Raw genomic sequence first — 26,813 nt, 5'->3', positions numbered from 1 at the left:
CTCTGAGTCCCCTCCCCACCCCTGCGGCCACCACCCCAGGTTCCTGGACTACCTCTCTGACCTATGTGTGTCCAACCACATCGCCATCCCCGTCACCCAGGAGCTCATCTGCAAGTGTGTGCTGGACCCCAAGAACAGCGACATTCTCATCCAGACCGAGTGAGCCATTGCGCTGTCCCCTGGCCACAGCCCGGCCTCCGCCCTGCTCCCCTCCTCCTCAGGCTCCTTAGAGCTTGGGCCCCGTGTGCGTTCAGGCTGGAACTGGCGCCCCTGCCTGCTGCATGCCCAGCTCTGTGCTGGCTCCGTGTGAGCAAGGAGCCCTCGGGGAATGAGCCAGAACCTCTGTCCTTGAGAAGCTCGTGGTCTGAGGAGTGTGTTTGAGCTGGCACTCAGCCAAGCTCCCAGAGGGGTCTTCGTGGCGGCACATGCTCATGGAGGGCTCTGGGCATGGCGTCCTGCCCCGGCCCCCCACTCCCTATGACGGCTGACCCTGGTTCACAGGCTTCGGCCAGTGAAGGAGATGGCCCAGTCCCACGAGTACCTGAGCATCGAGTACTCAGAGGAGGAGGTGTGGCTCACTTGGACCGACAAGAATAATGAGCACCACGAGAAGAGCGTGCGGCAGCTAGCCCAGGAGGCGCGGGCGGGCAATGCCCATGACGAGAATGTGCTCAGCTACTACAGGTGCCTCTGGGCCCAGCTCCTTCCCATCCTTAGCGCTTCCGGTGCCCTTGGGCCTCCTCAGAAGCCATCAGCCAGTCCCCAGCGGCTATGCAGCCTTCACTGGGGAGGCTGAGCTCAGCCCAGGGACGGGCCTGAATGAACCCCAAACCTGTCTCCACACATAGTTACTTAAAAAAAATAAGATTACTAGATAACACTTATCCAATGCTGGCCATATACCAGGCCCTGTTCGAAGTGTTTCACCTGGCCACTCACTGACGCCTCACCATAGCCTCGTGACTACTGTCACCCTCAGAGCTGGGGAGACAGGCACAGGGAGGTGAAAGGACTTGCCCAAGGTCACACCTCCTTAGTGGTGGGCCACGGGTCAAACCCAGGCCGTCTGGCGCCAGGGCCATGGCAGGTAAGGCAGGGCTCTGAGCAGGAAGCCGAGTGTAGGCCAGCACCCCATGCAGAGCAGGGCTCTCTGCGGGCCTCCTTTCAGCTGCTCTTCCATCCGGGCTCACCCCTGCATCCGCTGCTCTGCAGAGGCCCGTCCCCCTACTACACTTCCCTCCCCTGACTCTCCCAGCCTCATGCTCAGCCAGCCTTCCTCCCGTGAAGACCTGTCCTGGCTGAGCCAGAAGTGGTTTCTTCCTTTGCAAGGAGGGGAGAGCTGCAGATGCTCACTCAAAGTTGCGTCTTTTCTGTTACGCTGGCGGGTGCCTGGTTTGACCTAAGTCCCTTTGCCACTTTCCCAAGGCCTCTGCCAGCCCAGGCCCAGGTGCTGGTGGCCCACGCTGGCCTGCACCTGCCGCGGGCTTACCCTCCGCCGCGCCCTTGCAGGTACCAGCTGAAGCTCTTTGCCCGCATGTGCCTGGACCGCCAGTACCTGGCCATCGACGAGATCTCCCAGCAGCTGGGCGTTGACCTCATCTTCCTGTGCATGGCAGACGAAATGCTGCCCTTTGACCTGCGCGCCTCCTTCTGCCACCTGATGCTGCACGTGCACGTGGACAGGGACCCCCAGGAGCTGGTCACGCCGGTCAAGTTCGCCCGCCTCTGGACCGAGATCCCCACAGCCATCACCATCAAGGAGTGAGATGGGGAGCAGAGGGTGGGCCAGGCGAGGCCAGGGTGGCAGGATCTCAGCGACCCTCACGCCTCACTGCCTACCCCCGCAGCTATGATTCCAACCTAAACGCCTCTCGCGACGACAAGAAGAACAAGTTTGCCAGCACCATGGACTTCGTGGAAGACTACCTCAACAACGTGGTCAGCGAGGCCGTGCCCTTTGCCAATGAGGAGAAGAACAAGCTCACCTTCGAGGTTGCTGGGCAGGGTGGGCAGCGAGGGGCTGGCGCTGGGGGAGCTCTGATTGGCCCCCTCAGCTGCCCCGAGGGGCGCTTTGGGAGCTCCATGACCTCACTTCCCTCCGTGCCCCCGCCAGTTCAAGGAGCCCGCATAGACTGCCGGGACTCCCCAAGTGGAAAGCTCCTCCCCTGCTACCTGGGAGAGGGTTGCCTCCCGTTGGTCCACTCACCGCTGCAGGCCCTCATGGGTCGCAGACCCCTGCGGGGAGCACCCCCCCCTTCCTGCATTTCCGCCCTATCCCGCCCCCGCCCCCCAGTAGCCTTCCTTGCCGGCCTTGCTTCCTCATTAGCTGAATGGTGCGGCTGCGTCCTCACTGCCCTGCGCGCCCAGAGGCCCTGCGTTTTCCAAGGGCCTTCGTCACCTCCTCCTAACACCCGCTTGGCCCTACTTTCCCTTTTTGGCCCCGCCCTGCTCATCTCGGCCCCGCCCCCTCCCCGCAGGTGGTCAGCCTGGCGCACAATCTCATCTACTTCGGCTTCTACAGCTTCAGTGAGCTGCTGCGGCTCACTCGCACGCTGCTGGGCATCATCGACTGCGTGCAGGGCCCCTCGGCCATGCTGCAGGCCTACGATGACTCAGGCGGTGAGGCTTAGTGGCCAAGGCCACTCCCCCCCGCCCCAGCCCTGGCCTTCCTCGGTCTCCTCCTAGTGCCAGTGTCCTCTCTGATCAACCCCCTGTGCAGCCTGTCTCCTGGCCCCTGCTGGACCAGAGGTCCAGGCGCTGTGGAGACCCCGGGGTCTGGGGGAGTTGCCTTGCAACACAGCTTGGCCCTGAGGGGAGATAATGAGGGAGGAGGGGAGACCCAGGCCCTGCCTGAGGAGCTCCCAGTCAGACAGAGGAGTGGGCATAAACTCCTCTAATCAAAAAGCGCATAGTCTGACACCTGGTGTGTAGTGCTCCCCACACGGTGTCCTCTGTCCCCCATGCTCTGTAGCAGCATCTCAGGATGCCCCACAGGAGAATTCTCACTGATCTCCCCACACAGTTTACCTTTGCTCTGGCCAGCCCCTCTTTGCCCAGATTTGGCTTAAAGCTCACCTCCCCCAGAAGCCTTTCTGGGTGAGCCCTGCCTCTGACAGACAGAGAGTCAGAGTCAGACCCAGGGGTCCTGCTGTGCACCCCCATGACCCCCTGGTGCTTCGCACTCTGCAGGCAAGAACGTGCGGCGGTCCATCCAGGGCGTGGGCCACATGATGTCCACCATGGTGCTGAGCCGCAAGCAGTCTGTCTTTGGTGCCCCCAGCCTGTCTGCCAGCGCTGGTACCACCGAGTCGCTGGACAGAAGCAAGTTCGAGGACAATGAAGACATTGTGGTGATGGAGACCAAGCTGAAGATTCTGGAAATCTTGCAGGTGGCTGGGCCAGGACAGCGCTGAGAGGTGTTGGGAATAGGGCAGGAGAGTGGGGCCCAGGGCAGGGAGGCTGGGGGGGTGAACCCCTGCTCAGATCACAGTATCCAGTACTGGAGGGCTTCCACGGTGATTGGTTGTGTAGCCCAGTGGTTTCCGAAGTGTGGTCCTTGGACCAGCAGCATCGGCCTCACCAGGGAACTCAGAAATGCATGTTCTTGGGCCCCGCCCCAGACCTCTGTATGGAACTGAGGCACCCGAGGCAGGCCCACGGTCTGCTGTGACAAGCCTCCCACGTGATTCTGGTGTGCACTAAAGCCTAGCTCCGTCCCTCCATTGTACAGATGAGGAAGGGAAGGCGGGGAGGGCACTGTACCGCCATCCTACAGAGATTTTGGAGCAGAGCTAGAGCTTTGAGGGCCCATTTCCTGGTGAGGCAGACATGGTCTTTCCTGTTCCGGGTCTTGTCTGAGACCCCCTAGCAACACTTGGAGAAGGGGCTGGTAGGCCCCCGGGAGTGGTAAGAATGCTTGCTTTTGCTTAGCTGCCACCAGAGGATGGGAAGGGTAATGCAGTGGCCTCCGTGGGGACCCAGTCTGGGCAGGGCCTGGTCAGGGGAGTCAGACCATTCTGACTCATTCTAGGAGCTCCGGGCTTCCAGATCGGCATCCTGGGGTGTGGCCAGAAGCTCTGTGCCCCGTAAGGATAGAGGCCAGTCAAGGGTCTCTGGGAACCCTCTGTCCTCACCGCCCCCCACACTGGCCTCTCCTGCTGCCCCCAGTCTTCAGTTCCACACGCCCCTGCCCTCCAGCCCCGGGCAGAGCAGGATGGGAGGACAAGAGTTGGCCTCTGGGCCTGGGGAGCTTCATTCTCTTTCCTGTCAGTGGCCTCCCTGGGAAGGAGGGACTGAGGGTCTCTGCCTCATTTGCAGAGGAGGTGTCATCCCTCATCACTGGGGCAGGAGTGGAGGAGAGGGCACTCTGGACCTCCCCGGGGAGAGGAGTCTTGATTTTTTAGGTTGTGATGTCCTGTAGTAGCTGGAACATCTTTACCATAGACCCACCCCTGAGTGCTAGAGCTCATTCTGGGTTCCCCCTCCCCTCTCCTGGGGCACGACTGGCCTTCCGACCTCAGCCCAGTCCTCACCCCATCCCTCCCCGCTTCTCCAGTTCATCCTTAACGTCCGCCTGGACTACCGCATCTCCTACCTGCTGTCCGTCTTCAAGAAGGAGTTTGTGGAAGTGTTTCCCATGCAGGACAGCGGGGCTGATGGCACCGCCCCGGCCTTCGACTCCACCAGTGAGCCCCCGCGCCCCGCCTTCCCCTGCCTTCAGGCTGAGGCTGTGTGACTCGTCAGGGGTACACATTAGTGGGGCGGAGGCTGGGGGACGCCCCGGAGCCAGCTCCCCAGCCCTGCCTCTGTTTCCCAGCCCATTTGATTGCCATGGGGAAGAGGCGAAGGCAGACATCATTCTCTCCATCTCCTAAATGGAGAAACTGAGGCCCAGAGAGGGGCGGGGACTTGCCCGAGGTCACAGCCAATGAGAGGCTGAACCAGACCGGGACCCAGGTGCCCTGGTGCCCAGCTCAGAACTCTGCTCGCCCCCGTGGGGCAGTGGAGCTGCTCTGGTCCCTGCCCTGGCTGGCTCCACCCCCACTCTGGGAAGGAGCGTGCAAGCGGGGCTGCCACCCAACCAGTGCTCCCTCACCCCTGTGCTCCTCATCTTTCCTGGGCACGGACCTGCTATCTGCCCCCACCCACCCACTCTTGCTCCCCACAGCTGCCAACATGAACCTGGACCGCATCGGGGAGCAGGCGGAGGCCATGTTCGGAGTGGGGTGAGGCCAGGGATGAGGTGGGGGGGTGGTGTGTGGGGTTGGGTGGGCAATGCTGATGCAGGTGTGAGAACCCCCCCTCCTTGGGGTCTCCACGGCTGGGCTGGGGCTGGTTCCTCCTCCTGGGTCTGCAGGACCCTTACCAGGCTCTGGGGCGGGGGTCTCCTTGGCTCTGTGCTTTTGCCCTCTCATGCCCTGGTGATATAGGGGCCACTTGGGCCCTCGTGTCATCTTGGTCATTCCCCTGCCCTCACTCAGGGCAGTTGTGGCTCTATTTGTGCATCTGGACTTGGGCTGGAGGGGAGCAGGGGGAGGTGTGGGGGAGAGCCCGCTGTACACAGGGCTAGGGTGGGGAGGGGTCGCCCTGGGAGCTGGGGGCTCTTCACCATTTCTGTGCCACGCCCTTGGCATCTAGTGAAGCCCTGGGACCTGGGCTCAGAAGGGCATTTTTAAATTCATAAAATAAAGCACGTAAATTACAAAGGAAACCAAGAGCTTTGAGATGCAGTTATCAAAATATTGAAGAAAACAAATTTGAAGTGACAGTTAGCTATGCGGCTCTTTATTAACATATTAAGTAATGAGCTGGGCCGGGGGTGTAATTAGTACCGTGATTTCGAAGGCGCGACGCATGTGAACAGGATTCACAATTTCTGTAACAACGGTAAGGTGATGGGAGAACATCTGTGATTGGTATTGGTGACAAAATCACAGGTACCGCTAATTTCTCCTCACTGAAGGAAATGCTGCATTCTAGTTAGAGGTTGGTACAGCCAAAGATGGGAACTTTCCCCACCCCCGTTCCTGGCCCCAGCCAATCTCCACGAATCTCTACGATTTCTTGGGGTGGTGGTGGGGGGCGGTTTGCGTGTGGGTCCCCTGTGAAGAGTCCCTGCTTCAGCTGCATCAGCAAGGGGAGTCCTGCGGGACCTCAGGAAACACGGGATCCCTCGGGGAGCTCAGGGCAGTGGTTGGTGACACCCTGGGGAGAAGTCCTCACTATTTGGAGCAAGTCTGACACCTGGTGCGGCATCCGCTAGTGGGTGGCTGGGCGTGCGCCGTTCCCTTTGGGCAGCGGGGAGCTCGGTGCCCAGCGTGCACTCCCCTGGCGCCACAGGAAGACCAGCAGCATGCTGGAGGTGGACGACGAGGGCGGCCGCACGTTCCTGCGTGTGCTCATCCACCTCACCATGCACGACTACGCGCCGCTCGTCTCGGGGGCCCTGCAGTTGCTCTTCAAGCACTTCAGCCAGCGCCAGGAGGCCGTGCACACCTTCAAGCAGGTGCTGCTCCTGTCTGAGCCCCTGGTCAGCCCTTGGGGAGCAGGAGGGAGGCCCCAGGGGGCTTCCCGGGGCGGGGGGACTACCCTGAGGACCTCCTGGCCCGGGCACTGGGGGGTTAACCATGAGCAGAGAGCTTGCAGCTCAGGGGAGCTCAAGATACTTCTTTGGGGGTTCTCGGCCTTGCTGAACTCCTGAAAGGTGAAGGCCAAGTGTTGGTCACCTTTATGACCTCTCAGTCTGACTCAAGGCTTGTCGCTTTTTTTTTTTTTTTAAGATTTTTTATTTATTGACTTGAGGGGGGCAGAGAGCTCAGGCAGGGGGAGCAGCAGAGGGAGAGGGAGAAGCAGGCTCCCTGCGGAGCAGGGAGCCCAATGCGGGGCTCGATCCCAGGACCCTGGGATCATGACCTGAGCCGAAGGCAGATGCTTAACTGGCTGAGCCACCCAGGTGCCCCGGCTTGTCACTTTTTATGAGGCAGACAGCACTTTAGAGTTTACAAACGATACCATGTGCGCCTTTGCTAAGTGCTTCAAATCACTCCTGGCACGCAGTCAGCCTTCACTAAGGTGACTGGTTCTGTGACCGTGATGTCATGTGATCTCGACAGCTCCCTGTGAAAGGCGCTGCCATTTTTCGAGCATGTGCCAGGCACTGAGCCTTGGCCTCGCATTAGTGGACTTCTCGCAGCGGCCCCTGGCAACATGGTTACTCCTCTCATCCCCGTTTTATGGAGGGGGGCATTGAGGCTTGGGGGGCTTTCCTCCCTTACCCTGACCAGAGCGAGTGAAGTGGGAGCCAAGGGACATGGCTGTCCTGCAGCAGGCGCTACAGGTCAGTGCTGCCAGTATTCTTTGCCCTGCCCTGTTTGGGGTTGGAGTGGCCAAGTGATAGGCCTTAGCGGCACTAGTCAATGAGCAACTGAAGCCAGCCAATGGGGCAGCTCATGACAAACAGTGCGGGGAGGCCTTCGGCCATCTGGGCAGGCTTCCTGGAGGTGGCGGACCGTGGCCGGCAGCAGCATTGAGGAGGAGCAGAGGCCTGGAAGAGGGCAGGCACCGGGGGGTCTCTACGAGGCAGTGGACCTGAGGTGCCCGTCTCACCAGGCATGCCCATGGTCAACCTTCAGGTGCAGCTGCTGATCTCCGCTCAGGATGTGGAGAACTACAAGGTGATCAAGTCAGAGCTGGACCGGCTGCGGACCATGGTGGAGAAGTCAGAGCTGTGGGTGGACAAGAAGGGCAGCAGCAAGGGCGAGGAGGTGGACACAGGTGCTGCCAAAGACAAGAAAGAGGTGAGTGGGGTGGCAGGGAGCTGGAAGACCAGGGTTCCCAGTGAGGGCTGGGCCCGGCTGACCCCTGCTCGGTTCCCTGTGTCCCCAGCGGCCCACAGACGAGGAGGGTTTTCTGCACCCACCCGGGGAGAAGAGCAGTGAGAACTACCAGATCGTCAAGGGCGTGAGTGGCCTGGGGCCCTGAGGCCCCCCCGCCCCGGAGGCTCCGGGGCCTGGCCTCTCCTGCCTCCCCACTCTACCAGCCACTGGCCCTCAAAATACACATCTTCTGCTTTGCCTGCACATTAAAGACAACCCTGCCCAGGTCCAGATGGAATTATTTTAAAGCTGAAGGAATTTAATGAAATTCCATTTCACAGTCATATTGTTCTATTTACTTTTATGGGTGGAATTAGGTTTTTAAAAGTGCTTCCCTACCTTGTTGCGGCGATCTGACTCAGTGAATGTGGCCTCCTTCCCCCTTCCTGTCCTGGATGTGAGCTGGGGCTTGGCCAGACTTGGCTGGGGACTTCGACCAGCCTGAGTTGGGGGCGGGGAGCCGGGTGGCGGGGAAGCTGGAGGAAGAGGGCAGGGGTTCTGGGCTCACCCCCCACCCTCCCCAGATCCTGGAGCGGCTGAACAAGATGTGCGGCGTGGGGGAGCAGATGAGGAAGAAGCAGCAGAGGCTGCTCAAGAACATGGATGCCCACAAGGTCATGCTGGACCTGCTGCAGATCCCCTATGATAAGGTGGCCTTTGACTTCTGACCTCTGACTCCCCGGGGCAGCTTCCCCCCTGAACCCTGACCTAACCCAAACCACGCACTAATCCCAAATGCTGACCTAACCCAGCCTCACCCCTGATTCTTGACCCTGACCCTAGCTTCTATTTCCCTCTCTGGCCTCTTCCTGATCATTTCAGGTTCATTGTATATCTTTTTTTTCCCCAAAGATTTTATTTATTTATTTATTTGAGAGAGAAAGAGCTTGAGAGAGAGAGAGAGAGAGATCACGAGCAGGGGGGAGGGGTAGAGGGAGAAGCAGGCTCCCCGCTGAGCAGGGAGCCCCACGCGTGGGGCTCCATCCTAGAGCCCTGGGATCATGACCTGCGCCGAAGGCGGATGCTTAACTGACTAGGCCACCCAGGTGCCCCATCGCCTCCTTGTCTTGATCCATGTTGAGCCTTATCTGACCCCAGCCTCTCTTTGACTCATGATGTCAACTCAGACCGCATACTGACCCCTGACTTTGATTCCATACCCTAGCCTCACTCTGACCTCTTACCCTGACCTAACCCCGGGCACACCCTGGTCCCGGACTCCAAATTGAGCATCATTTCGACCTTTGACCCTCCACGCCTCCCCTCAACTGACACACTGGCTCTTGAGCCTGACACCCAGCCATTCACCTGACCCCGACCCCTCAACCTTGCTCCCCCACACTGGCCTCACCTCAGCCTCTGCCCCTCAGCCCTTCACACATTTCCTTTTTTTTTTTTTTTTGAGAGAGAGCACAGCAGGGGGAGGGGGAGGGGGAGAAGCAGGCTTCCCGCGGAGCAGGGAGCCCGATGCGGGGCTTGATCTCAGGACCCTGGGATCATGACCTGAGCCGAAGGCAGACGCTTCACCAGTGCCCAACACACATTTCCTTCTCCTGACCTGGAGGCGCAGCTTTCACCTTGAACCTGGCCTCCTTGTGGTCCCAATCTCAAGCCCGGACCCCCGGCCACAGCTGCTGGAGCTCAGGCGCAAGGCCCAGCCTCACCTTCCTCCTCCTGTCCCGGTGCCCAGGGTGATGCCAAGATGATGGAGATCCTGCGCTACACGCACCAGTTCCTGCAGAAGTTCTGCGCGGGGAACCCGGGCAACCAGGCCCTGCTGCATAAGCACCTGCACCTCTTCCTCACGCCGGGGGTAAGGGCACGAGGTGGGGGGGGTGGTGGCGGCGGTGGGGAGCGGGCCCCGGATCCCCCTTGGTGACAGCCACCCGCCTGCCTGCCCCCAGCTCCTGGAGGCAGAGACCATGCAGCACATCTTCCTGAACAACTACCAGCTGTGCTCGGAAATCAGTGAGCCCGTGCTGCAGCACTTCGTGCACCTGCTGGCCACCCACGGGCGGCACGTGCAGTACCTGGACTTCCTGCACACCGTCATCAAGGCCGAGGGCAAGTATGTCAAGAAGTGCCAGGACATGATCATGACCGAGGTGAGGATGGGGCCGGGGGACATGTGGGGGCTCAGGCGGTGGGACCAGAGTTAAGTCAGACAGGGGGTCACGAGAGGGACCTGGCCGGTGGAGGGAGGACTAAGGCCACAGAGGCAGGTCTAGGAGATCTCCGATAACAGGCCTGAAAGAACTCACACGCTCATTCCACTATTTATCCTTGTATTTTCACGGATTTAAAAATCATGAGGCGCCTGCTGTGGGCCAAGGAGCATGATGTACCGGGGGACATCAGTGGGGTGTAAACTCGGGGCGGGGACCACATCCTGTGTGTTTCTGCACGGGCCCCGGCGTCTGGCACCCTGCAGGTGCCCGGTAGACCTGTTGGCCGAAGGCATGAAGTAGGAAGGGCCGAGTCTAAATCTGGAACAGACGTGGTCTCTGCCCAGGAGCATCTTACAGCGCGGTATGGGGGTGGGGGGGCGGGGGGAGCACAGTAAAGGGAGATGAGGGACCTGATGAATGAGGTGCCCTGCACCGGAAGTGCTGTACAGTGCGGATTATTGATTGCTGTTATTATTATTACTGTGAATAACATAATCACTGACACGAGAGGATGCAGCGTGTGCTCTGGGAGCTTTAAATTCCACACTGGGAGCCCAGGGGAGGGAGGGGGCATGGGATTAGAAAGGGCTTCCTGGAGGAGGCACCTCCGAAACAAGCCCGAGTGGGGTTTCTTTCTTTAGGGGAGGAGGGGGCACTTTTTCTGGGTCCAGGGTTCGGCCCTGATGGCAGGTGGCCCGAGACATCAGCCTACAGCCCTGAGGGCCAGGCAGGGGAGGGTTTTCCTGAGTGTCACGTGAGGGCTGGGGTCAGAGTCCCAATCTCTCCCTGGTACCCCCGGGGCCTGCTGGACTGGGTCATCTGATCGGGCACCCCTCCTGCCCACAGCTGACCAATGCGGGTGATGACGTGGTCGTGTTCTACAATGACAAGGCCTCACTGGCCCACCTGCTAGACATGATGAAGGCCGCCCGGGATGGCGTGGAGGACCACAGCCCCCTCATGTACCACATCTCCCTGGTGGACTTACTGGCTGCCTGCGCTGAGGGCAAGAACGTCTACACGGAGATCAAGTGCACCTCCCTGCTGCCCCTGGAGGACGTGGTGTCTGTGGTGACACATGAGGACTGCATCACCGAGGTCTGGGCCCTGGGACTGCTGGCGGGGGAGAAGGGGTGGTGGAGCCAGGCCTGGGCAGCCGTCAGTCTTGCATGGCAGGGCAGGAAGGGGGAGGTAAGGAAAGTGGGGGCGGGTAGGAGGGACGTGGGCTGAGGAACAAGGGGGAGGTCAGGGGAGAATTGGTGGAGTACAGAGGAGGAGAGCCTGGGCCGGTGGCCCTGCTCAGGCCCCTGACCTTGCTTCCGCCTGCGCAGGTGAAAATGGCTTATGTGAACTTCGTGAATCACTGCTATGTGGACACGGAGGTGGAGATGAAGGAGATCTACACGAGCAACCACATCTGGACACTCTTTGAGAACTTCACCCTGGACATGGCTCGGGTCTGTCCCCCGGGGGGTGGGGCGTGGGCTTGTGGGCACCCCGTGCTGGGCAGGGGTGTAGTTGGGAGCCTGGGCAGCCTTCCAGGGGCTGGGCGTGGAGGGGCCCCCAGGGCATCTCTCTCTCCTGCCCCAGGTGTGCAGTAAGCGGGAGAAGCGCCTGGCTGACCCCACGCTGGAGAAGTACGTGCTGACCGTCGTGCTGGACACCATCAACGCGTTCTTTAGCTCTCCGTTCTCTGAGAACAGCACCTCCCTGCAGGTGAGGCTCTCCTGCGTGCACAGCTCTTGTGCTGGGAAGGGGGAAGGAGAATATATATTCACGTTTGCTTGTGGCGCATAAAGACGTAGCAGAAGGACATAGACAAGTGCGTTAGTCACATATGCTATGTAACAAATTACCCCCGAAGTTAGTGGTTTAAAACAACAAACATTTAATCTCCTATAACTTCTGTGGGCCAGGGATTACCATGGGGACAGTACCCTAGAACGGGAATTCCTAAATTGACTTGGTGTGATGGGTCCCAGGGTGGCAGGGGACGGCTGGCAGCACGTACCCCCCGAAGACAAGATGGTCATGCCTACCATGGTGGATAGCAGAGCCCGAGCGGTAATCCAGAGGGCCCAATGCCCAGAGATCTTTGCTGTCGGCTTAGTCAGTCTGGTGCCCCTGGGACTGAAGTCTTACCTGCAACAGCAGAAAAGCTCTAGGCTAGGGAACAGAAGTTTGTCTTAAATCACTGGAAGAGTCATGGCCCCTCAGTCGATTCCCAGATTCCCAGACTTCCTAGCCCAGGGCCCCTTGAAGGCAAAAGAGGCAGGTTCCCTGGAGGGGGGAGCGACAATACCTAAATCATAATACCATAAATCACTGGATGGACACAAGAACCCAACAAAGGGGTTACTTATAGGTAGAGGGACTGAGGTCCTGGTCTCTCAGCAAGGGTGGGCTCATTTTGACACACATGCGTTTGGGCCCTGGGATCTCTTTGGGACTATGAGTAATTTGTATCAGCTTTTTCCACCTCTCATCAGTCCCAGGGCAGAGGTGGGAAAATGGGCTGATGGGATCAAGCTTGGGGTGAGACTCCTCAAAGTAAGCCTTTTTGTAGCATACTTTGGGTTTTGAACCATGGAAGTGTATCACTTTTTCACAATAGTACTTTATTTAAAAAATTGTTTTTAAAGGAAGGAAGGGGTCAGCAATAGGACTCTAAGCCCCAGGTCTGGACCTTGGGGAATTCTCATAGGGCTGCCACGTACAGTTGGGCAGGTTGTGCACTGCTGAGAGGAAAGGGGGTGCCTTTTCCCTTTGGCACAAAGACACATGGTAACTATTGGAAGCATGTTCCTCCATCATGCCCATTCTCAGTGGGGCCTGGTCCCTGGGCCTGGGGCTGCCCAGGGTGGAGGGTGGGCCAGGCTGTAGCAGTAGGCTTGTTGCCTCTTGCAGACACACCAGACCATCGTGGTGCAGCTGCTGCAGTCCAGCACACGGCTGCTTGAGTGTCCGTGGCTGCAGCAGCAGCACAAGGGCTCCGTGGAGGCCTGCATCCGGACCCTCGCCATGGTGGGTGAGTGTGCCAGGGGCACTGGCTAGCTCCAACCACCCCTCCCCTCCCTTCACTGCAGGAACGCCTGCCCTCAAAATAAACACGTTATTCCTAAGCTCGCCCATCATCTGCTCCCAAGTAGTTCTCAGCAAGTTCTTCTCAGTGTCTAACTGGCATCTTAGCAATCGAGAAAAGCTGTTTTCTCCTTTGAGCTTTGAGTCATTTCCCCAGAGGAGAATGCCGGGTGACAGCCCGCAACCAAAGTTTCTTTTGCTTGCAGATGGTTTCAGGCAGAAGGGAGGCCTGTAGGTGGTTAGGGAGCGCTGGGGAAGAGGAGAGAGAAGGTGGGAGAGAGGAGGGGAGGGCTCAGGGTGGAGCCAGGGTAGAATCAGAGAGGCAGAAACTCCCTCTTTTTACCCCAAAAGGGGAAGAGGGCACCCCAGTCCAAGTGGGGGCCAGCACATACCCCAGAATCTCGGTGAGTTCACCCTGTCCCCCAGTACGGCAGCCCAGAGCCTAGCCACTCTGGCTGGCCGGGCCCTCCCCACCCCCCACCTGCCCTCCAGCACCCCCTTGTCTCCGCGCCCCCCCCCCCAGCCAAAGGCCGGGCCATCTCACTGCCCATGGACCTGGACGCGCACATCAGCTCGCTGCTCAGCAGTGGTGCCACCTGTTTAGCCGCCGCCCAGCGCAGCGCTTCTAACTACAAGGCCACCACACGGGCCTTCCCGCGCGTCCCGCCTGCCGCCAACCAGTGGGACTACAAGAACATCATCGAGAAGCTGCAGGTGAGTGCGGGGCTGCCCGGTGTCGGCCATGGGAGCTGCTTCGGAAGGGTGGTTCTGGGGAAGTGGTCCCTTCCTGTGCTGCCCGCACTCCCCAGGAAAGAGGCCCCTGCTAAGGGCAGGCCCCGGGAAGGGGACCGAGGGGCATCGTTCCAGGGGAAGCCAGGAGAACCCAGGCCTCTGCTAGTAGGGTTGGTGCTCATGAAACGGGGTGGGACACCTCTCAGTCCTGACAGCGCCTTCTTGTTTATGCGACACGCTCCTGGCCACTGTCTACACACTTCTGAGGGGCTGTGGTGGCTCACTATCCCCACATGGCAGGAGGCCGAGGCCCAGAGAGGGGAAGCGGTTTGCCCCAGGTCACACAGCTGGAGGAGGGGCTGGGAGAAAAGCTAGGGCTTGTGGCTCCCAGCCAGGGGCTCTGAGTGGACAGATGACCTGCACTGTTCAGGGTGGTTCTGTGGACGCAGGGCCCCTCAGACAGGCTTGGAGAAATCGGTGGGGCCATTCAGTGTTGGGGTGGGTGGAATGGTAGTCCAGCCCCACTCATCTCTTGGGCCTGGGCGGCCTGCACCTGGCCTGGTAGTGACTGTGCCGTGCCCACCCCAGGACATCATCACGGCCCTGGAGGAGCGACTGAGGCCCCTGGTACAGGCCGAGCTGTCGGTGCTGGTAGACGTCCTGCACTGGCCCGAGCTGCTCTTCCTGGAGGGCAGTGAGGCCTACCAGCGCTGCGAGAGTGGGGGCTTCCTGTCCAAGTGAGCCGGACGCTGGGCCAGGGAGGGGGGTGGCGGGGGCGAGGCCGCCGGGGACAAGGCAGGACCGGACAGCCCACAGGGCGGAGGGCTGGGGCAGGGGAAGTGGCTGGAGGGAGGCAGCCGAGGCTGCCCCCAGCGTGCCCTCCTTCCTCACGGGCCAGGCTGATCCAGCACACCAAGGACCTCATGGAGTCGGAGGAGAAGCTGTGTGTCAAGGTGCTGCGGACCCTGCAGCAGATGCTGCTCAAGAAGACCAAGTACGGGGACCGGGTGAGTACCCGGGGGAGCTGGATGCCCTGGGAGCCCAGCCGGCAGGCCCGGGGGCTCGGGGCCAGCGTGGGTGGGCCAGTGGTCCAGGGGTGAAACGCGCCACTGCGGGGCCTTGCTCCTCCCCCGCAGGGCAATCAGCTGCGCAAGATGCTGCTACAAAACTACCTCCAGAACCGGAAGTCCAGCTCGAGGGGGGACCTTCCAGACCCCATGGGCATTGGTCAGTACCGCCTCCCCGCCGCAGTGCCTCTGCGTGGCCCACGTGCCCAAGCCCTGGGCCCTCCCTTCTGTTCCCCTGCCCCCCCAGCTCCCCTCACATGGGTTCCCCAACTCCAGGCCTGGACCAAGACTGGTCAGCAATTGCGGCCACCCAGTGCCGGCTGGACAAGGAGGGGGCCACCAAGCTGGTATGTGACCTGATCACCAGCACCAAGAATGAGAAGATCTTCCAGGAGAGCATTGGCCTGGCCATCCGCCTGCTGGACGGTGGCAACACTGAGATCCAGGTGTGGAGTGGTGGGGGGTGCTGGGGGCTCACCTCCTGGGGAGGGTGGTGCCTCCTGCTCAGCACAGTGCGACACGTTGCTGAGGCTGCCGGGCTTGGCTGCAGGGCTAGGTGCTGGTGGCCTGCACTAGTCTGGCTATGCGGGGGCGGCTCCACCTCCCATAACTGCCCCCGTGTCCCCTGGCCTCTTCCTACCCACGCTGACCGTCCCCCTCAAGCCAGGCCTGAGCCTGACTCCCCACCACGCTGCTCACGTCAAGTCCATCATTCCTGCCTCTCGGTCTCTGCTCAGGCTTCCTTCCCTCCTCTTCCACACTCTCCTCGGCCTCTGGTGCCCAACCGAAGGACTGCCTCCTCTGAAAAGTCCCCTATGATTGCCTTATCCCCATTCATTCCTTCATTCATGGCTTTTTTTTTTTTTTTTTTAAGATTTATTTTTTTGAGAGAGAGGTGGGAAAGGGCAGAGGGAGAAAGAGAGAGAGTCTTAAGCAGACTCTGTGCTGGGTGCAGAGCCTGGTGCAAGGCTTGATCTCACGACCCTGAGATCATGACCCGAGCCAGAACCAAGAATCAGACGCTTCACCGACTGAGCCACCCAGGTGCCCCTCATGCATTGTTTTAATAAGTCCACGCTCAGTGCCTCCCGAATGCCTAGGCACTAAGGATTTAGCCGTGAACAGAAAAGACAAAATCCATATATCCTATGAATTGGTCCTGTATCCTAGTGGGGACAACAGCCAATGACTATAATCTCTCCATGGCCTGGAGAGCGTGTTGGACAGTGCTAATGGAGGCGAGGGGCATGGGGGTGCTGGGGCAGGGATGGGGTAGGCCCCTGAAGAGGGACCAGTGCAGCGAGGGCCCAGAGGTAAGCCTGTGGACAAGAGGGGCGGGCTGCACCGGCAGTGCCAAGAGAGGTGGCAGGCCATCAGGTGGTCTCGTGGGTGCTGGGCGGCGGGGCCGCTGCAGGGTGTCAGGCAGAGGAGGGACAAGGCTTAGACTTCCGAGGGGCAGCTCCGCTGCTGTGTGGGCAGATGCAGATGGTGTGAGGAAGCTTGTGCAGGCCCCCAGCATCGCAGCGACGGCAGTTACCAAGCCTTCCCCACTGCCTCTGATAGCCTTGACCGCCCCTGCACCAGCTGCAGTCCCAGGGCACACCTAGGGACCTGTCTGCGGCCCAGCCTTGTCCCAGCAGCATGGAGAGAGTGCTCCAGGGACTCACCAAGGGCTGCTTAGCACCAGGCCCAGGGCTGAGGCTGTCCCCCATGTCACCGTACCCCCCAGAAATCCTTCTACAACCTGATGACAAGTGACAAGAAGTCAGAGCGCTTCTTCAAAGTGTTGCATGACCGCATGAAGCGGGCCCAGCAGGAGACCAAGTCCACGGTGGCCGTCAACATGAACGACCTGGGCAGCCAGCCGCGCGAGGACCGGGAGGCGGCAGACCCCACCACCAAAGGTCAGAGGTCACAGCAGTACAGGATGGGGGTGCTGGGCCCGGGTCAGAGGGTGCAGGGTGAGGGTCCGGTCCCTTCCAGCAGCCTCAGCCTCACCAGGCCCCCCCCCCTGCAGGCCGCGTAGCTTCCTTCTCGATGCCAGGCTCCCCATCCCGCTATTCGCTGGGCCCCAGCCTGCGCCGGGGCCACGAGGTGGGCGAGCGCGTACAGAGCAACGAGATGGGCACGTCTGTGCTCATCATGCAGCCCATCCTGCGCTTTCTGCAGCTGCTGTGTGAGAATCACAACCGGGACCTGCAGGTGAGTGCCTGCCCCTGCCCCGCCACCCGGTCAGCACGTGGACCCCCTGCCCTCTGCCCGTGGGCCACTGCTCTGCAGCTGGTGGCAGAGGGCACAGTCCCCCAGGGCTGGCCTCTCCTCCCCTGCGAGAGCTGTGCCATGCCCACCCTCCTGTGCCCTGCAGAACTTCCTGCGCTCTCAGAACAACAAGACCAACTACAACCTGGTGTGCGAGACGCTCCAGTTTCTGGACATCATGTGCGGCAGCACCACCGGCGGCCTGGGGCTGCTGGGCCTTTACATCAACGAGGACAACGTGGGCCTGGTCATCCAGACCCTGGAGACCCTCACTGAGTACTGCCAGGGCCCCTGCCACGAGAACCAGGTGAGCTGTCGCGGCGGCGCCAGCAGCCGACAGGGCGTGTGGCCACGCCGGTGCAGGGGGCAGGCTGGGCAGGGGAGAGATGGAGGCCTCCGGAGCAGCCAGAGTGCTGAGGGGCCCGGGCCCCGTGTCCCCCCTCTGCCTCCTGCCAGACTTGCATCGTGACGCACGAGTCCAATGGCATAGACATCATCACGGCGCTGATTCTCAATGACATCAGTCCCCTGTGCAAGTACCGTATGGATCTGGTGCTGCAGCTCAAGGTGGGGCCCGTGGCAGCCCACGTGAGTGTGCATGCGATGGGTGTGCACATACCCATGCGACATGTGTGTTGAGTGTGCATACTGGGGTGTGGTGATGGGTTTAATACACACATACAAATGAGTGTGTGAGCAAACGGACTGCATGTACACTCCGGGAGCAAACGAGTTCTGGGTTTACCTGAGGGCCTTGTGTGTGTGTGTGTGTGTGTGTGTGTGTGTGTGTGTGTGTGTGTGTGTGTGTGTGTGTCTGCTCTCTGGGGGATTGTGTGCACCTGCCGCGGGGTGGGGGTGAAGGCAGGGGGGTGGGGGTGGTGGCTGGCTTTGCAGGACGCTTCTCAGCAAGTCCTGGGGGACAGCGGGGAACGGGAAGGCCGTGGCGCATCGTCCGGGCTGGGAGAGGCTACTGTGGAGTAGACAGAGGAAGGGGTTGTTGGGGGGCATGGTGGGGGCCCTCAGACTGTGGCCTGTCCCCCTTTCCCCACCTCTCCGCAGGACAATGCCTCCAAGCTGCTCTTGGCTCTGATGGAGAGCCGGCACGACAGTGAAAACGCGGAGCGAATCCTCATCAGCCTGCGGCCCCAGGAGCTGGTGAGGCTGGGTCAGGGGTCAGGTGGGAAGGCGTGAGTCGGTGGGGTGCAGGAGGCGGGGATTCCCTACGCCCCAGGAAGACGGCGTTCAGACAGGCACTGCCCCGCCAGGTGGACGTCATCAAGAAGGCCTACCTGCAGGAGGAGGAGCGTGAGAACTCGGAGGTGAGCCCACGGGAAGTGGGCCACAACATCTACATCCTGGCGCTGCAGGTACCAGCCCCGCCCCGTGGCCCCGCCCCCGGCGGCCCTGCCCCCCCGTGGCCCCGCCCCGTGACCCCGCACCGCCCTCTCACGCAGCTCTCCAGGCACAACAAACAGCTGCAGCACCTGCTGAAGCCGGTGAAGCGCATCCAAGAGGAGGAGGCCGAGGGCATCTCTTCCATGGTGGGGGCCCGGGGACTAGGCTGGATGTGGAGCGGGGCTTAGATGCAGGGGCGGGGCTGGGCGAGAGACTGGATGGGCTGGTATCTGGGGGTGGGGCTAGGGATTGAGGGCGGGGAAGAGGGCAGAGCGGAGATCCGAGGGCCGGTGGGAATCGGGATGAGGCCGGGGGGGGCGGGGCAGGAGCTCTGGGCGGAGCGGGACCGGGGGCGGGGCCTGAACCTGAGTAAAGAGCTCGAACTGGGGGCTGGGGGCTGGGGGGTCGGGGGCGGGGCTCAGGGCGGGAAGAGCCAGACTGGTGGCCTGGGTGAAACCTAGACGTGTAAATGGGAGTGAAGCTCTGGGGCGGGTCTGGAAGCCTGGAGCCGGACAGCAGAGGGTGGTGCCTGTCCTCTGGGATTGTCTGGACATGGCTCTCCCACTACACCCTCTCAATTTGGGGCTGCATCCTAGTTGGGCCGGGCTGGGTCTGGTCTGTTTGGGGAACCCTCGAGCAGGTAGGGCTGGGTGGCAGGTCTAGCAGTGGGGAATTGCGGGGCCTGACCTCAGCGGCCCCTCTACCCCCAGCTCAGCCTCAACAACAAGCAGCTGTCCCAGATGCTCAAGTCCTCAGCGCCCGCCCAGGAGGAGGAGGAGGACCCCCTGGCCTACTACGAGAACCACACGTCCCAGATAGAGGTGGGGCCGGAGGGCAATAGGGGTGCCGTGAGTGAGGGCCGTGACCCTGGTCCTTGGTGGTGGTGGCCTAGGTGTGACCCTGTGCCTGTGTGCGCCCAGATCGTGCGGCAGGACCGCAGCATGGAGCAGATCGTGTTCCCGGTGCCTGGCATCTGCCAGTTCCTGACAGAGGAGACCAAGCACCGGCTCTTCACCACCACAGAGCAGGATGAGCAGGGCAGCAAAGTGAGCGACTTCTTCGACCAGTCCTCCTTCCTGCACAACGAAATGGAATGGCAGCGCAAGCTCCGCAGTGAGGACCCCAGCGGGGCGGGAGGGCAAGGCCAGGCCTGCAGCTGCTCGGTGATGCCCCTTGGGGACGCCCCTTACCTGCTGGTAGTTGCCTCACCCACCCCACCCCTAGGAGGGCTCCAGTGACGTTTTCTGAAGTGGGGCCTGGAGCTTGTGCCGGCGCTGGGGGCCCGTGCGGGGTGGGTGGACAATGTGAACGAGAGGCCCCACTCACACCAGCCTGCCATCACCCTCCTCCCCCAGGCATGCCACTGATCTACTGGTTCTCCCGCCGCATGACCCTGTGGGGCAGTATTTCCTTCAACCTGGCAGTTTTTATCAACATCATCATTGCCTTCTTCTATCCCTACATGGAGGGCGCGTCCACAGGTGGGGACACAAGACTGGCAGACTGAGGCCCTGGAGCCCACCATGCCCCCTCCCTGGGTTTGGGCAGAGCCTTGGGGCCAGCCAGGCTCTTCGGGGACCAGATGCAGAATGGGGAAAAGCACCCCTGCGCTGCTCTTGGGCTCTGCACCTCATCCTGGGGAGACACAGATGTGGTCCCGTGGGACAGACAATGTCCTTGACTTCTGGAGACAGTGCATGTCTCTCGCTCTGCCTCTCTGCCTCTCTGTCTCTCTCTCTCTCACACACAAACATGAGCCAGAGGTCAGATATGGTAGCAGCAGCTGAATAGGGCCTCCTGCCTTAAGCCTAGACAGCAGGTGTGATGGTGCAGGAGGGGCCCTAATACCAGGTGACTGAGAACTTTATAGGGAAGGTTTCCAGGAGGGGGTGGCTTCTTGGGGTGTGTAGGGGCTGGGGCTGTGGTGGGCTTCGCTGACCAGTGCTCACCCCTGCACCCTGGCCCCCAGGCGTGCTGGGCTCCCCACTCATCTCCCTGCTCTTCTGGATCCTCATCTGCTTCTCCATTGCGGCCCTGTTCACCAAGCGCTACAGCATCCGCCCCCTCATTGTGGCACTCATCCTGCGCTCCATCTACTACCTGGGCATTGGGCCCACACTCAACATCCTGGGCGCCCTCAACGTGAGTGCCGGAGGGAGCCCCCATGCCACCCCTGCGCTTGTGGCGCGGTAGGACCTCACACTGGCCGGCCACCTCCCAGCAGCCACTGCTCTGCCCTATCCCCCTTGTCCTTGTGATGGGGCAAAGCTTGTTAAAGACCAGCGCTCAGGGCTGTTCTGTGCCTCCTCTGTCTCCCTAGACACCCTGGGGCAACTGGCACTCAGAGCCAGCCAGCCAGGAGGCACTTCGGGGCACCAGCTTCGGGGCTGCTCTGTACGCGGTAGTGGGGCATTGCCCAGAGGCACTGTCCACACTGTAGACGTCAAGGATTTGTATGTTATGACAGTTCCTGACAGCTGGAAATAAAATGTATCTGGAGCAAGGGGAATGGGGGCAGGCACCTTTCCCTAACTTACCAAGTCACCGTAAAGGCTAAGGTTGGTCTGTCCCACTCCATCCTCCTTTACCTGTATCTCACTTTCTTCCTGGAGCCAGGGACCCCAGGGGCTTTTCCCCGTTCTATCCCAGGAGCTCAGATACATTTCTGGAAGCATGTTCATTAATGCCGAGCCTGCCAGGCTGAGCAGGACCGGCTCAGATCCGCTCCACAGAAGGGCTGACCTCTGAGCTGGGCACTGGGCAGGCAAAGCAACAGGGAGTGGAGATCCGGGGCGGGTGGTGGGACCCTGATCCCCATGCCCTGTACTTGCCCCCAGCTGACCAACAAGATCGTCTTTGTGGTGAGCTTCGTGGGCAACCGAGGCACCTTCATCCGGGGCTATAAGGCCATGGTCATGGACATGGAGTTCCTCTACCATGTGGGCTACATCCTGACTAGTGTCCTGGGTCTCTTTGTCCATGAGCTCTTCTACAGCATTCTGGTGAGCGTGGTGGGGGCTGGGGCTGGGGCTGGCAGGGGTGTGGGGAAGACTGGGGCTCCCCTCAGGCTGCTAGTGGTTCCCAGCACCAGTCTCTGTCCAGTCCTCTTGCTGCTGGGCTTGGAGGGATGGATTTCCAGAGTCCTCCTCTACCTGACCTCAGCCTGACCTTCAGGGCCCTGCTAGCCACTCCTGACCCCCATCTGGCCCATCTCCCCTGGAACCAGACTACCTGGGTTTGTGTCCCAGCTCGGACACTACTAGCTCTGTAATTTTGGGCAAGTTTTCTTGACTGCCCCATGCCTCCATTTCTGTATCTATGAAACAAGGATAATTAACAGCACCTGCCTTCTAGAATAATTGTGAGATTGACATGAGCTTAATACACAAAAATCATGTAGAATGCATCCTGGCAGGTAGCAAGCACACTTTAAGAGTTGGTCATCTTTCTCCCCCCGCATGTGTGGATTTGCCTGCCCATTCACCCTTACACCTTCTCCTGGGCCACACTCCCTTCTCTTGGCCTTAGAACTCCGCTTCCTCTGAGCAGCCTCCCCGACAGGCCCACTAGGCTGGTTCCATGTGCCTAACACAGACCCTTCTGGAGGAGCCTGTGGGAAACCACTGGGAGCGGGGCAGCCCTAGGATCCAGTGGTACCTGCGGTCCCTCATGGCCCTGTCCCTCCCCTGCAGCTCTTTGACCTCATCTACCGTGAGGAGACGCTGTTCAACGTCATCAAGAGCGTGACTCGCAACGGCCGCTCCATCCTGCTGACCGCCCTGCTGGCCCTCATCTTAGTCTACCTCTTCTCCATCGTTGGCTTCCTCTTCCTCAAGGATGACTTCATCCTTGAGGTCGACCGGCTGCCCGGCAATCACTCTGGAGGTCTGGCGTCCCCTCTCCTTGGCTGAGGGGGTGCTGAACAGATGACCTGTGTCTGGACCAGGCCCTGGGAGTGCTCCCTGCCTCAGTTTCTCCTCTTGGGTTCCGGGGAGGTCCAGCTCACACCGATCTGCCTCCCTTTTCCCTGGCACAGACTGAGGGGGTGGGAGAGCCTTGGTCTTTGGCTCCCTAAGGAGCCTCTTGCTTGCAGACCCCGGCATTCATGTTAAACTCGGTATTTGCTGGGGCTGCCTGTGTGCTAGGCTCAGGGGTGCAGACCCCCCCTTCCTGTCCTTCCTGCACAGCCTGGTGGGGGCAAGGGCACGAAGACCCCTCACTTGTAGCCCGGCAGAGTCGGGAGCTTGCAGGATAGGGGAAGGCTTCGTGGGGGATGTGATGCTGGGGACACAACCAGGGGAATGATAAGGCCTGCCATGTCCTTATTCTGGTGACCTCCTCTGTGTCCTCTCTAGCCAGCCCCCTGGGGATGCCACATGGAGCTGCCACATTCGTGGGCACGTGCAGTGGGGACAAGCTGAATTGTGTCTCAGGGGTCTCGGTGCCTGAGGTCCTGGAAGGTGAGGGCAGTGTGTCTCGGGGACCTGGGAGAGGGGGCGTGGAGGCAGGGGCCTGGCCTGGGTCTGAGCACACACTCCGCGTGTAGGGAACGAAGAACTGGAGAGCACGGAGCGGGCCTGTGACACTCTGCTGATGTGCATTGTCACTGTCATGAACCACGGGCTGCGCAACGGTGGTGGCGTGGGCGATATTCTCCGCAAGCCCTCCAAAGACGTGAGCATCGCCTGCCTCGCTCCCCGGCCCTGGCCGAGTCAGCCACTGTGAGGTCCCGCCTGGCAGAGCGGCTTGCCCCCCCACCCAGTCTTCAGTGTCGCAAGCCCCCACTCTGCACCCCCTTCCCCTGCTCTCCCACAAGTCAACGCGCAGTCATGTGGTTGTTGAGTTTCCCACCGCACTCCGCTCACACATCCCCACCAGCTCACCGTAAGTTGCTCTAAGGAAAGACTTTGGCAACCAAGCTTTGTCCAGGCTAGGGAAGGCGTGAGTCAGACGTTGGGCGGATCCCCGGCTACACCGGCTTCATCTGGGAGGCAGAGCCCTCGCCCACAGTAAGGGTGCGCAGGGTGCGGAAGCTGAGTCGGCTCCACGAGGAGGCCTTGGGATTTGACTCAGGCAGCCAGGCGTTCCCAGTAGTCGGTCTGTTCTCAGTCACATGGGGGCGAGGAGCCGCTTCCTGGCCAAAGTTTCTAGGATGTGTGAGGCCCGGCATCCCCAGGGCAGGGCAGAGGAGTGCAGAGCTGGCTGTGCCCCCAGCCAAAAGTCAGGGGCAGAGACAAGCTTCCACCTGCAGCTTTAGTGCCCCACGCCAAACTCCTCCCACAGGGCTCAGGCCCAGCTGGTGTCCTGAGTCCACTCTTTTCCTCACCCCCAGTCAGGGCCTGCCCTGCCCGGAGTGAGGCTGGGTCGGCTTTGCCGCCCTCAGGGCCCTAGGAGCCAGATGCCGTCCTTCCCCTGTGCTGAGGGCCAGGCCTCCTCAGTCATGGCCCTGACCCCTGCCTGAGTCTGGCCTGCCTGGGTGAACTGGGCCCAGCCTCCCTGCCTCACCACCCCTGCCTCACCCCTGCAGGAGTCTCTCTTCCCAGCCCGTGTGGTCTACGACCTCCTGTTCTTCTTCATTGTCATCATCATCGTGCTGAACCTCATCTTTGGGGTGATCATCGACACCTTTGCCGACCTGCGCAGCGAGAAGCAGAAGAAGGAAGAGATTCTCAAGACCACATGCTTCATCTGCGGTGAGGCCACCATTCTTGCCCCTCAGGGGCCGAGGCGGGGCCGGGGCAGCTGCCATTTGGCCCTTCCCTGGTCCCCATGGCCCCTGGGGCTGACGGCTCTGTGGCTGTTTGCTCATCCTACACTTGGGGAGAACAGGACTCTGCCTGAGCTTGGGGTAATAGAAGGGAGTGGGAAAGAGCCTCAGAACCATTCCTCCAAACCCTCTCGGTTTACAGGGGAGAGACCAAACTCTCGGTCTCCGTCCAGAGCTCTTCCCACTCCCGGTATGAGGTGCTAGTCCCCTCGCCACAGGCTAAGCAGCAGGCAGCACCTGCAGGACAAAACCCTTCTCAACGATTCCTGCTTCCCCCGGGCTCGGAAGGCTGGCCGCTGCCGCGGTCCCCAGCTGCCGGTCCCCAGCCTCCGTGGTGCAGGGCTGCAGCTCGGGCAGCCAGGGCCTCCATGGCCAAGGGGTGGGGCGCCTTAAATAGAACTGACCTAAATGGGCCGGGGTGGGCTGTCACACGTGTTCACCAGGCCCATCAGCCTGAGACCAGATGCCCCCACTGCACTGAGAGGCCGTGTCTGCTCGGCCAGGTGGCCCCACGGTGGCTCTGGGAGGCTGATGGTTTTGTCCTCACCCCCCGCACCCGCAGGTCTGGAGAGGGACAAGTTTGATAACAAGACAGTGTCCTTTGAGGAGCACATCAAGTTCGAACACAACATGTGGAACTACCTGTACTTCATTGTGCTGGTCCGTGTGAAAAACAAGACGGACTACACGGGGCCCGAGAGCTACGTGGCCCAGATGATCAAGGTGTGGCCCCAGGGAGGAGCGGCCGTGGCTGCCGGGGAGGGACAGCGGGGGACAGCTGGGGACACCCGTGGACACCTGTGGAAAGGGCGGCCTCACCGGAGCCCTGCCAGCTGCCCGAGCTGCGGAGGGGCCTCTCAGCTCTTCTGCGTGGGCTCTGTTGTCAGGAAAAGCCAAGGACGTGCGTGGTGTCCCCGGGGCCTGCGGGCGCACGACACTGAGGAATCGGGAGAGCAGGGCAGACGCTGCCCCTGGTGGCTGCTCAGTGGACCATTCGGAGGGAGCCTTGTCCAGCTCGGCAAGAGGAAGGGCAGCTTCCCAAAGCTTTGGATGGCCCAGGCTGAGAGGGGGCCTGGAAAAGCTTGCAACTGTCAGACTTAGGAGGAATCAGAGTTAATCTGTCCAATTTCTGTAGTGTGAAGGGAGTGAAGGCAGTGAATAGTAATAAAAAAAAAAAAGGTCTTGTAGTGTTTCGGGAAAAAGAAGCCCATCCGTTCCATCAAATGTAGTGCATCTTCAGATTACTGCACAACAGATAAATTGCAGGATAAAGGAAAGACCTATTTAGTGGGGGGGGGAGGGGGAGTTCTATTGGTTTCTTAAGTCTATAATTTGAACTGATCTTTGAGTACAGGTTTATCTGTTGGTCTGAGAACTCACAGCTTGTGACGAGGAGCTAGAAACCTGGTGGCCCCCTCCCGATCCCCCCCGCCCCCGTCCCGGGCAACGTGGCCTTGCCTCTCAGACACACATCAGCTCCCAGCCGTCCTCAGCAGAGCCTCCCCTCCCCCAACGCGCCATGTGTCTGACTCGCATCTTCCTGGGGTGCGGGGTGTGTGGGGCGGGGCAGAAGGAAGGAAGGAAGGAGCTTCAGGGTCTGGTGCAGAGGCCCTCCACCTCTCGCAGGGTGTCAGGACAGTAAACAGATGGTGCTGGTATCAGTGAGACTTAAGGCCGTCTAACGGAAGTTAGCCTGTCCCAGGGCACTGGCCTCTTGACGCCCTGCCGAGGGTTCACTGCCCGCCCTCTCGCTCCAGGAGGACCCCAGTCGGTTCAGATTTTCCCTGACACATCCTTGGGGAGTAATCTGTCCAGGCTGTGACAGCAGGCTCCCCATCCTTTACTGCTTTTCTAAATGAGGCCTTCCTAGGCTGGGCCCCAGCTTGCTCATCCCGCCGGGGATCTTTTTCAGAACAAGAACCTGGATTGGTTCCCCCGGATGAGAGCCATGTCCCTAGTGAGCAACGAGGGGGAAGGGGAGCAGAATGAGATCCGGATTCTTCAGGACAAGCTCAACTCCACCATGAAGCTGGTGTCCCACCTCACTGCCCAGCTCAATGAGCTCAAGGAGCAGGTGTGTACCCAGGCCTATCCTGGCCTCACCCTTGGGGTCCCGTACTGGGCAGCTTCAGACCGTCACTAGAGGTCACAGCCCAGCCTGCCACAGGGGAGTGGGGGAGGGTGCTGGGGCCTTCATGCTCCTTCCTTTCCTTCTTGGGTCTGGGGTGGAAGACAGGTTCCGGAGACACTCTCCCCCTGCCATGGAAAGCTAGACAGAGGTTGGCAGCCCCTGTCTGTGAGCCCCCCGAAAGACAGGGCCAAGTGGACCCTTGGTAGAGGTGTGAGGGGTCCTCCCCCTCGCTCCCCCCCCCCCAGCAGCTGCTAGGGAGGCTGTCTGAGGGGTTCAGTGGTGTTAGGGGAGGTCAAGGCATCCTTCCACTTCTCAAGTCCCCCTGTTGCCCAGAGCATC

At 60.6% G+C, this 26,813-nt stretch overlaps 1 protein-coding gene across 3 annotated transcripts in view; it reads left to right on the top strand.

The window, feature by feature from the left end:
* The window catches only part of ITPR3 (inositol 1,4,5-trisphosphate receptor type 3), a 66,652-nt gene that overhangs the window by 38,672 nt on the left and 1,167 nt on the right, over positions 1-26,813 (top strand). For 2 of the 3 annotated variants that reach the window (XM_035728560.1, XM_035728561.1), the window contains exons 18-58: positions 40-159; positions 502-684; positions 1,510-1,761; positions 1,848-1,992; positions 2,478-2,619; positions 3,190-3,389; positions 4,556-4,685; positions 5,168-5,225; positions 6,340-6,505; positions 7,632-7,796; positions 7,885-7,959; positions 8,399-8,524; positions 9,565-9,687; positions 9,779-9,979; positions 10,889-11,140; positions 11,374-11,499; positions 11,633-11,758; positions 12,950-13,070; positions 13,647-13,837; positions 14,444-14,592; positions 14,754-14,862; positions 14,992-15,082; positions 15,199-15,368; positions 16,652-16,826; positions 16,940-17,124; positions 17,288-17,488; positions 17,638-17,748; positions 18,241-18,336; positions 18,447-18,548; positions 18,636-18,722; positions 19,287-19,397; positions 19,497-19,689; positions 19,932-20,057; positions 20,546-20,718; positions 21,414-21,578; positions 22,269-22,461; positions 22,932-23,036; positions 23,123-23,250; positions 24,104-24,269; positions 24,906-25,066; positions 26,256-26,417. In XM_035728560.1, the coding sequence (XP_035584453.1) occupies positions 40-159; positions 502-684; positions 1,510-1,761; positions 1,848-1,992; positions 2,478-2,619; positions 3,190-3,389; positions 4,556-4,685; positions 5,168-5,225; positions 6,340-6,505; positions 7,632-7,796; positions 7,885-7,959; positions 8,399-8,524; positions 9,565-9,687; positions 9,779-9,979; positions 10,889-11,140; positions 11,374-11,499; positions 11,633-11,758; positions 12,950-13,070; positions 13,647-13,837; positions 14,444-14,592; positions 14,754-14,862; positions 14,992-15,082; positions 15,199-15,368; positions 16,652-16,826; positions 16,940-17,124; positions 17,288-17,488; positions 17,638-17,748; positions 18,241-18,336; positions 18,447-18,548; positions 18,636-18,722; positions 19,287-19,397; positions 19,497-19,689; positions 19,932-20,057; positions 20,546-20,718; positions 21,414-21,578; positions 22,269-22,461; positions 22,932-23,036; positions 23,123-23,250; positions 24,104-24,269; positions 24,906-25,066; positions 26,256-26,417 (6,061 nt within the window). Of the gene's footprint in view, positions 1-39; positions 160-501; positions 685-1,509; positions 1,762-1,847; positions 1,993-2,477; positions 2,620-3,189; positions 3,390-4,555; positions 4,686-5,167; positions 5,226-6,339; positions 6,506-7,631; positions 7,797-7,884; positions 7,960-8,398; positions 8,525-9,564; positions 9,688-9,778; positions 9,980-10,888; positions 11,141-11,373; positions 11,500-11,632; positions 11,759-12,949; positions 13,071-13,646; positions 13,838-14,443; positions 14,593-14,753; positions 14,863-14,991; positions 15,083-15,198; positions 15,369-16,651; positions 16,827-16,939; positions 17,125-17,287; positions 17,489-17,637; positions 17,749-18,240; positions 18,337-18,446; positions 18,549-18,635; positions 18,723-19,286; positions 19,398-19,496; positions 19,690-19,931; positions 20,058-20,545; positions 20,719-21,413; positions 21,579-22,268; positions 22,462-22,931; positions 23,037-23,122; positions 23,251-24,103; positions 24,270-24,905; positions 25,067-26,255; positions 26,418-26,813 lie in introns of those variants that run through there. The other variant, XR_004820211.1, reaches the window with a different exon arrangement.

The sequence above is a fragment of the Zalophus californianus genome, chromosome 7 (assembly GCF_009762305.2).
Source record: "Zalophus californianus isolate mZalCal1 chromosome 7, mZalCal1.pri.v2, whole genome shotgun sequence".
Taxonomy (NCBI): domain Eukaryota; kingdom Metazoa; phylum Chordata; class Mammalia; order Carnivora; family Otariidae; genus Zalophus; species Zalophus californianus.
This window is presented reverse-complemented; position numbering and strand designations above follow the sequence as displayed.